The 10529-nt window shown below is 40.9% G+C and overlaps 1 protein-coding gene across 1 annotated transcript; it reads right to left on the bottom strand.

The window, feature by feature from the left end:
• Window positions 1-2050: 2050 nt before the first annotated feature.
• Window positions 2051-7544, bottom strand: bco1 (beta-carotene oxygenase 1). Its single transcript, XM_053412675.1, has 11 exons — window positions 7083-7544; window positions 6850-6978; window positions 6538-6667; window positions 5872-6019; window positions 5615-5765; window positions 4952-5172; window positions 4525-4779; window positions 4324-4429; window positions 4128-4222; window positions 2597-2708; window positions 2051-2497 (listed from the first exon to the last, which is right to left on the bottom strand). Exons 1-11 carry the CDS (start codon window positions 7144-7146, stop codon window positions 2343-2345), a joined length of 1566 nt encoding a protein of 521 aa, XP_053268650.1. The 5' UTR covers window positions 7147-7544; the 3' UTR covers window positions 2051-2342.
• Window positions 7545-10529: the final 2985 nt, after the last annotated feature.

Here is a 10529-nt window from a genome sequence, read left to right on the forward strand (position 1 = left end):
AATGATTGACAGCGGAGACTGACTCTTGATTAGTCGAGTGCATATACAGCGGCTCCATCCCCTCGATCGCTAAGCTGCAGATTCTGGCTCCAAATATGGTGTCATTCTGGGATATTTTGGCTTCACTTCTGGATAAGACATTACAAGGAGGATTTGAAGATGCCTTGTCCATCTTTATATAAACTCTGTGGTTTAAACATGTCATAGGTCTATCACAGACTAAAAATCTGCCCTAATAATGTTGTTGCCTGGCAAAGAATATCATGTTTTCGCCCCTGATCAGATTTCCTGAGGAATCTGGAAGGATGGGACATGGGCAAAGTAAGAACTCATACTTTATCCTTAACAAGGCCAGATAGTTTTTTTTTGTTGTAACTTTCACAAGTTTCCAGAAATAAAACTCTGTATCCAGCTGATTTAAATGTGGTTTCATAATGGGACTGTTGGGCCTCGGTGGAGGTGAGCGCTCTACTGAGTGCCGTTGTCTGATTGGTCTGAAGGTACACAGGAACATAAGACATGTTAGAAAAGTTATTATTAACCTGCTCTTTCACTGTCACGGTGGTGAATTGCCATCGAGTTGTGCTCTGTTTCACCAGCTGACTGCTCTGCTCTTACACACTGACTCCACAATCCTCACTACCAGCTCTTGTGTCCACCACCAGGCTTCACATACGCAGCAAGTGTCTGCTTCTTTTAGGGATTTCGCCAAAAGCTGGTCATCTCTGCTGTGGCGACTGATTTTTTCAATATATTCAAAACATTGTAGAGGTTTTATTCTCGAATTTTCTTTTTCTAATGATGATTTTCCAATGATTCACGTGATGAACATTTTGTACGAAGTTAGCTGTAAACATCTAATTCTTTGAATCTCAGTTATTCAGATTCTTGGGAATAACGAGTCATTTTGGGTAGTGACTATGTCCAGACATATTTAATCATCCCTCCCAGTGTCTATTTTTTTTTTTTTTGTTAAGTACAAGCTATAAAGATCCTTTATTACTCAAAAAATGGTCATCCTTATATTGCTGTGTCATGGTTAACAATGATTAGTTTATGATGTATGTTATGACAATTTAATTTATTTTAAAATGGCAATACTGACTGCACTGAAGTAAACGTGTGTTTTTTATAATTCTTACTGTTTATAATAGATCTGTATGTGTGTATAAATGTGTCATATATAGTGGATTACAGGGTTTCTGTTTTATTGGGATTGTACAAAGAGCAGATCATCTTTTTATGTAGACAAGGCACCACCCCTCAACACTTTAATATTCTGTATTAATGGATTCTATAATATTTTTTAAAATATTATTTATTTGGAATTTATTGAATAAATATTAATTGAAACGACATATTTACGTTGGCTCGACAGGTCAAGATTAATTTGTACATTGAGTCTGGTTCAGTAGATGTAGCGGAGACCTCCACAATCATGTTGTCATCTTATTGTTACATTGTTATTCACGAGTCATGTTTTTGTGTTGTTGATGACTTCACTGTACAAATTGCTAAATTACGACTTTCTATTCACTTTTCGTGTGCAATTAAATAATTTTGTCAAAACTAATTCATGAACTGAGTAAAAGCTGGTCTTTGCCTCCCTCTAGTGGTCAAACGCACCAGTTAAATCACAGAAAAGGACATTGCTGGTCATATTTGTTTAGTAAGTAATAAGGATATGATGCGATTAATCCTTTAAAATCATTTGCTTGTGTGCTTTATAAATCCGTCACCAAAATACAGTGTATAATCGCTCATCACAAAGCTTGTGAAGACACAACTTTTACACACAAGTGACGCTTGAGCGAAGCTTTCACACATCTTGCGCGAATGGACTTTGTTTGTGAGTTAAGCTATCTTAGATTACTAAATTAGGTGTTATGTCATCACATAGGGGGGGGGGGGGGGGGGGGTGACAAGAGATAACGTCCTCCTATATGTAATAACAACAGTGTTAAGCAAAGATCTGGAATACATGTCACACTTTTATTTTGTTTTTCTACACTGAAAGTCGTAGCAGTACAATAGAATAATGCAGGTTATATAATACACAATGATATATACATGTTATCAATCGATCCACACAAAATCAGCGAATATGCACTAAAAGTAGGAATAAATTATTTTGTTGTGATACAATATGTTCAATTTGACAGTGAGGAGGCGGTCCATGAAACTACTGTACGTGGAACCTCATCCCACCTTGGTCTAAAACCCAGTATTTTCAATATTCAAATACATTCCTTCCCTGTGCATTCCTATTAGTAAGCAGTTTTGGTTTGGTGGAAAGTTCTCTAAAGTCATTTCTTTTTTCTCTTTTTTACATATCCTAATGACTAACTGCCTTGCGGGATAAAGAATCCATGCATGTCCTTGTGGAGCGCCGTGCTCAAGTTTGCACGAGCGACTTCCTTGAATGTGCTGCCGTCGAGAATCAGGATGAAATCCGACTGGCCTGGGTTGGAGTTGATAACCGATGACAAGACGACACCTGCAAATGGAAAGGAAAGTGGGTCACAGCGGACAGGTTATCAAATCTGCGTTTTTTTAGGCCAGTATCGAAACACACATGCACGTGTCACACACTCACCATCATCCTCTGCCTCTCCGGCTGGTTTGGGGATGAAAATGGGCTCTGAGGGCCAGCAGTTCTCCTGATTCCAATAAACCATTTCCTTGGTTTCTGTGTTAAACTTGGAGATCTGCGGAAGATGAACAGATTAGGAGGGGGGGGAAACATGTGTGTGTGTGTGTGTGTGCGTGTGTGATTCATTGGCTTGTAGAGGTGGATCAAATAAATGTGCTCTAGTTCCAAACAGAGGCGAGCGTTAATAGCCAATCCCTCTAGTAGATAAGCACGTGATGGTGCAGTACTTTGTCCCGACTGCGAGCCATGCTCTTAGAAAAGAGCAATAAACCATCCACCGTTGTAATTATATCAGTCAGCGGTGCACATTAAGGAACTGGCGCGAGCTCATTTCCAGGTATTAAGTGGGGTAGACTTTAGACAGAGTGACTCACTAATCGTTAGGGAGCTTCAGAGAAACTGTTGTGCAAACCCATCTTAGCTGAATTTAATCAGTATATTATAATATCTAATAAAATGTCAGTGCCATTTGTTTGGTTCATTTAAGGCATCAGTACAAAACGAAGGGGCAAAAATGATTGCATGAAATGAAGAAGTGTTGTTATATATGTGTTTTATGTATGTTTAGACTCAATCTGTATCTAGGATTGAAGTAACCTACTGACTCCGATATCTATTTTGTCAAAGGGGCTTCGGTTCAGCTCTATGCTTTAACTCTACCAAAAAACACGAGTCCAGTGGGAGTTGGCAGGAATCTTATTGTCTAATCTAATGTATTTCCTTTGGTGTCTTCCTCTTTAGGTCTGTGGACTGTGACTAAACCGTGAGACCCGAGGGATTCCCTCTTCCACACAATTAAACTTTTGTAAGCAACGCTTTGAAGTTCTTCTTTCCATTGTTTCTGGTGCATTCATGTCGAATGACGATCAATGGAAAGGATGTGGGTATAACAGAGTATTTGCCATCTTCTGTTGTGCCAGCTGCTAATTCCCAGTTCTGCCATCTGCTCCCCAAATCCGTGAAAACAATGCCGACCGGAACATTTACTTTCTGAAAGACCTTGAATCTAAAACCTCTATTCTTCAGGAGTCCCACCAGGCCCTGCTCTGCGATAGCCACATATGAAACAACTTGAGCATGGCCTCTTTTAAACCTGCCTATCTGGAAAGGCCAGTTTACTCGGCCTGTGATGCTGGTTGCAGCTTTCTCTCTGAAAGTGTAAAAGGGACCTGTGGCGAGTAACGACCGGCTGCAGGACTCAGACCACAACCCCCGAAATGGAAAGTGAATATGCTGCTGTGGACATTAACAACGTCACTTACGTCGATGAGTCTCACGACAGAGTGCTGGACACCTGCTTATCAATGTTTAATAGTATTGAACATATCGTGGGTCGAAATCGCACAAAATCCCACACTGGATTTTTATTTGGCCATTAACATGCACATACCAAGTGTGAAGTGGATAAGATAGACGGTTCTCGAGCTATGCCAGCCAAAAAACACAATCTCATAGATTAGATAGGGAACCTTACCTCTTTTGCCAGTGCAGATTCCTTCACACAGTTGCCGTAGACAAAACGTTGTCTCTGTCCGTTGACGTTATAGTTGATTCTGGGTAATTCCAAACCTGAGTTTTCGTATTGGTATGGAAAAATTAATTAATCTCTCAGATACAAAATGCAGGAGAAACAACTTAAAGTGTCTGTTTGAGGGGCACTGTGGTTTTACCTTCACAGAACACCTCTGGCTGGCATATCAGTTTGCCCTCTTTCTCCTTCACAGCGGTGGCTGTTGTGTTTTTGAGCCGTACCAGGTCCTCTCCAACTGCAATGCCCTGCAACATAAAAACCAGTCCATAAATAAAACCAGTTTAATCCCAAAACCTCTGTATTATTATTGTTGTTATAGTTTTTGTTATTATTATCCCACCTTGTTAGAATGGATGGGAAGTACAAATCTCCTGTAGGTTGGTTTGGAGTAACTCTCGTCATGGCCACGAATTTCCTTCAGCTTGCTCAGGTAGAACATTTCATAAAGGCTGGTATCATCGTAGGCTATGACATCGAAGACCACGTGGCCGTCGTCCTCGAAAGCGTTCACGTGATGGTAGACGACCATTGCTCCAGTGGAGTACTTCGTCTCAACCACCTTGCCGGTCTTTCTGTCTATCAGGTGGATCAGAGTCTGAGGACGGAAAGATCATATGTTAACTAATTTAGAGTCAATCCCGTCCTGCCAAGGTTTTTTTAATCGTCCATAACACTGGTGGCTAGAGCTGCTTCCATACTCAGTAGTATGACCATAAAGTATAACACATACAAAGCAATAAACATAACAGATAGCGACGCTCCCTTACGTTTTCCTCAGGGCAGAACTTCAGACAGCTTGCCCAGCTGACTCCCCTCATGTACGCCGTGGCCATCTTGAGGATGTCCAGTTTGAACGGCTGCTCGATGAAGATGAAGTAATTGTCCGTCATGCCGAAGCTGTGGTAGTAGCTCGGTGTGAGCAGGGAGCGGCAGGGCACTGTGCAGACCACTTTCACGTTCTTCAGCGCGGGGGCATTCTTGTCTTTGTCTGAAAACCAAAAGAAAACCAATAAACCAATGCAGTGCAACTATCAAGCTGCACCAAATTCCACAGTCTCATAGATATCTTTGTTTTATTATTATCCAGATCTATGAATTATTCCCTGGGAAAATGCCCTATCACTTAATGTTAAACAAAGTGAAAACTAACACCTGCATTGACCCCCTAATGCTTATCCACGCTGAGACTGAACTGAAATTGGCGCACTGTTGGGTTACAAGGTTTTGTTCTAACTATCACATCACTGTTTATGACAGGTTGATGTGGAAACTGATATCTTTTTATAGATGGGACCAGATTCTGACGGACTGATCAGTATGTAATAACCTCGTTCTTCACTCCTACAAAGTGCAGCTGATAGGAAGAGAGAGAGAGAGAGAGAGTGCTGAGGGAACCAGACAAAGTAGAGCAGGTTAAGACCTTTATATACCTTTCTCTGAGGCGGCAGGGACTTTGAACAGAGTGTATTTCGTCTTGCCCTTCTCTGCTATTGAGGTTCCAATGTTGTAGGCGTTGCCCTCCTTGTCGTAGTGCGGATGAGAGCAAGCCAGGTTTACAGGCAGGTACTTCATGTAGTCCACCTGTGACAAACAGAAGCACGGGAGCTCTGAAACCTGCTCTTCACTCCATTGATCAACCAACAGTGGTCACTTGTTGTTGTTGTTGTTGTTGTTGTTGTTTTTTTACCTTTTCCTGAGTCTCCAGGGTCACAGGATCAATCTTGAGGATGTAGTTGGTTTCAGAGGTGGCATAGTAGTCGTTTCCGTATTTGATGAAATTGCTCGCACCGTTGTCGGTGAAGTCGGGCACCGTGTGGTTGAGGAAGGTGATTGCCCTGAGAGGTTCGGGAGGACATGGGGTAAGTTCAGGGATCATCCAACACAAAGACCTCATATCTTCCCATTGGGGCCTCTTAGAAATGTGTGAGTTAGTTGCATAAATGGTAAATCGACAACAGGAAGGCAAACAGCAGGGGGCTTCTCCAACACAAACCACTGATTATCCTCATACAGAGAAGATCCTTTAGCAGTGGTGGGATGTAACAAAGAACTGGGCTACTGTACTTAAGTACATTTATTTGCAGGTTTATTTGTAGGTTTGTATCATCTACTATCAGTATGTTCTACTCTGCAAAGAATTGCATTACATATGCACATTGCTTTTTATCTTTTTAAAAGTAATCTATAATTAGAGAGGAATTTAAGTATATTGAAAAGCACTTAATTACTTATAATGACTTTCCCTCAAGTATAAAAGGTTACCGCAGGACTATTCCTTGTGGTAGGTTTGAAAAAATGAAATCAGATTACTAAAATTATAAAGATTATGATATGAATAAGAGAGTGTTCTTACTTGAAGATGAAGTTCTTGCTGGGGTCCGGATAGGCCATTGTCCCCATTTCAGACACAACTATCCTGTTTTCAGCCATGTTTGCTTTGTACGTGTCCCCTCTGAGGAATCTGCTTCTGTGCGTCACTTCACCTTTAAGACAAAAAAAAAAAATTTTTGTGCTATTTTGCTTATCTTTTCTGGGCTTCTCTCCACACAAAAATACAAAGACGTTGATGTCACGGATCAATAACTGAAGAGTCAAACAAAGCTTTCAGTTTTTCTGATATGATCTTTCATTAGTTTGTGTAATAGAACAAAATTGCAACACCAACCATCTTTAAAGGTGAAGCTGTGCATGATGGCCATCCCATCAAACCAGTGGTTGTAGCTGGTGTCGCCCACAGAAAAGATGCCGGGGCCATTGCGGAGCAGGGTGCCTTGCAACCAATCGGGGATGCTCCCTATTCGAAAAGAAGCAAAACAAACCTTCAGTGTTGTCAAATAAAGGTATGCATCTCTTGGTCTTTTTTGTTTAAATGTAAATGAAAATAAAAACTCGACCTACCTTTTACTTCTGCCTTGGTAGGCTCCGGCTTCTCCTCTGCGTTCTTGGAAAAGTCTGGGTACATGTTTGCGCACAGAGAGACGACTGGCTCTTGGAGGTGTCTGAGAAGAACTGTAGTCCAACAAGCGCACAGACCACTCCCTTTAAAGCTGCTGTCTCCGTTGGGGAGTTGACAAATGGCGGATTATCTTATCTTCATGCTGGCCCCGAGATGATTTCATTGCAATCTCCCAGGGACCAGTTCGGCGAAACAAGTTCCCTGGAGAAAGCTTTACCCCGAACAGTCCCGCACTGACCCATGAGAAACATGAGATTTTGCCCATTTTGTCCTTACATAAATTGCAGATTTAGTTGAAGTGCTCACCTGTTACTGCCCCTTTGGATTCTGTGAAACCTGCAAATATACAACACACTTCTTTATTTCCAAAGGAGGAGAAATCCTTGCATATATACAGTGCTGTGGAAAAGTATTTGCCCCCTTCCTGGTTTCTTATGTTTTTGCATATTTGTCACACTTAAATGTTTCAGATCATTAAACCAATTTTTATATTAGACAAAGATAACCGAAGTAAATATAAAATGCAGGTTTTATATGATGATTTCATTTATTAAGAGAAAAAAGCCATCCAAACCTACCTGGCCCTATGTGAACAAGCTTTTTTCCCTTAATAAGTGAAATCATGATTTAAAAACTGCATTTTGTATTTACTTGGGTAAATATCTTTGTCTAATATTAAAATTTGTTTGATGATCTGAATCACCTAAGTATGACAAATATGCCAAAAAATAAAAAATCTAGAAAGGGGCAAATACTTTTTCACAGCACTGTATATATATATATAGTATAAATATAGTAACTCCTGTAGCTGAGACTATCGAAGAATTTCTTTGTTATTCCTGTGATCACTTGGGATGATCTCAGTTTTTAGGTTAATGGTTTTATTTGCTGTGGTTATCAAGGTCACAGTATTGTTTTATGGCTTCACGTTGCTGGATAGCATATCCGTCATACACTGCACTGTGCACGTGCAACCTATTTATCTTGAGAATTTGGGGAGCAACAAAGTCAGAAGCAGCTAACTAGGACCTGTTATGCTGTATTTATTGTTTGTGTGCTCATGCACGTTCTGTGCGTGCAATAAATGGTTACGTTCATATGTATTATTGGGAACAAATCACCCATAAAACATTTGAAATTGTTTGGGTCTTGTCATGAATTTGTTGTGTTGCTTCTTATTTGAATTTCACTGAGTCAATGCTTCGCTTTTGTAATATGCCATATAAATAAACTTGACTCGACATTCGTGGAATAATTTGTCTTAATCTTTTTATAACATGCATTATGTTTGTTTCCAGGAAGAACCAGATGCTGATGAACCTGTCCTGATATGACCAGAGCAATCTGTGGAGCAGTAGGGCAGGTGACCCTCCCACTCTCCTGCTGCTGCGGTGACTTGTCTTTTTCTTTTAGGTTAAAAGTACTTGAATCTGACGTGTTCTTTGAACATTGACACGGATACTAACTACAAGGAAGGAGCACAAAGAAACTTATCTCAAGTTTCTTCCATTTCCAACAACAAGTTACACAACATTTCCTCACATTTTTTACAACTCTGTCTGAGTCAGGATGTAATTAGTAACTGGTTCAAGTGGTTGTGTCTTCATTTGTGTTGTAAATTATTCCCATTGTCAGATTTGGTCTGTTTCAGTCTTATGAGATATTACTTCTTCCTGCCGTGTTGATATTTTTCAATACTTTTTTCCAAAAAGTTAAGCGCTGTGTTGAAGTTGTGTGTCATGTAAACGGACCAACATTTTTTTCAGACAGATTTCAAAAATAAGAAATTTACGTTTTGCTACTTCTATAATAAATACACAATAAATATGAGATATAGTGAACTTTAGCTGATAAGCTTTTTGTCATTTTTAGGGGAAACCCTGAAACGATCTGTCTTATCTGAAAAAAGGCTCAGAGGGTCAAAGAGTATACAGTAGATAGTCCCCCAGCCTAAGACCCAAGTGTACACGCATATCAAAGATTGTGCTGCAGGATTTTGACATCCTGGAGGGGTGGGTTTAGCTATAATGACACATGCTCAGCTGGGGGAAGTTTCACAAGAGAAGGTGGAGCACAGGCCCAGGGGCTAAAGCGGGGAGCCAGGTGTGGGATTCAAAGCCTTTGGTCTGGGCCTTTAACTGTTGCTAAGTAGTTAGTGACTGGAATCATTTCATTTCACCTGCAGACGGACTAATATGTGAAAAGAGGGCGTTGACATGCAAACAGCCCCCTAGAGGCTCACACATTCACCATTGTGTTAGCTCTGGTGAGAACAAAAGTGGCCCATCGCTACGTATCGCACATCTGAAGTGCAATGAACTGCTATGTTCCTGGTAACTCTGTGGCACACTCTGCTGTGGGTACGGCCAACGTGGTCATCTCTGTTCTCTGAGCTACTGGACGGAGACGTTCCCTGTGTGGAGGTCGACGATTCTCTTGACCCTGATGGAATGAGTCCGAGGTTATGGCTGTAACTATGGATCCCAGAGACAGAACACTGGTCTGAGGCTCTTCAGGCAAGAAGAGGAGAGTGTCACCTCCTCCAAGGTCAGTAACATGACTTTGTTGACATGAGGTGTCAGGATAGCACGGTGTCGGTAGATGGATGACATCTTTCAAGGTGAAGACTGCGGTGCCAGATCACATTCGGTCACACAGATCCGCAGTTACAGCCAAGTTTCGTTGTTTAATATGAAATTTGTCTAGTCACTAATGAATCAGGAAGACTTTCTCTACCGCTTGTTCATTCTCAATGCTCTGTCTCTCTCCCCACCCTCATTTAATCAGCTGAGGATAGGATGTTTACAGTAATCCAATTAGATTTTGCTATGATCTCCATCAGCCGGTCATGTCTTTGCCGTCAAACTTCTGTTCTCCTCTCTGTCACCACCAGCAGTTATTTCAGTGATTTGCTGCAGCCCTCCTCCTACCCAGTCACCTCCAGTCTCCATACCCAGTGTCCTGGTCGAGCTCTGCTGAGTCCACTCGTCTTATCTAAATCAATAATTTTCCACATTTTCGAGGTCTGTCAGCGTGTTGAGCAACATAGCTATGGTCCATTATCACCATGTTTCATAAACTAGCCTTCAGTAGAAAATATTATGTTTTCTGCTCCCTCGGCTGCACTGACTGTTCCATAAAAAAGACACTCTGAACCTGGGTCACCTGCTTGAAACTCTACGTGATGTTCGAATAAGTCTGAGGGAAATTACGCCTTAACATGTAAAGTTAGAAATGAACAATTAAAGTACAGTATATTGTATGTCACAAATTCAGTCTTCAAAACAGGCAGCAGCTCTTAGCAGACCTTTTATCAAGACAGGTGACTAAACACCCATGTGCCACACATATTCTAATGTCAAGATTAAACATTAGAAATCAAAAGGTTA

This window comes from Pleuronectes platessa, chromosome 20 (assembly GCF_947347685.1).
Source record: "Pleuronectes platessa chromosome 20, fPlePla1.1, whole genome shotgun sequence".
Taxonomy (NCBI): domain Eukaryota; kingdom Metazoa; phylum Chordata; class Actinopteri; order Pleuronectiformes; family Pleuronectidae; genus Pleuronectes; species Pleuronectes platessa.

Bases quoted from the DNA above. Each gene is read 5' to 3' on its own strand.
- bco1 (XM_053412675.1), bottom strand. From the start codon at position 7,146: ATGTACCCAGACTTTTCCAAGAACGCAGAGGAGAAGCCGGAGCCTACC. The intron at 6,020-6,537 runs GTAAGAACACTC...CGAACCTCTCAG, and splicing joins AGCAAGAACTTCATCTTCAA to GGCAATCACCTTCCTCAACC. The intron at 2,498-2,596 runs GTGAGTGTGTGA...TTCCATTTGCAG, and splicing joins CGGAGAGGCAGAGGATGATG to GTGTCGTCTTGTCATCGGTT.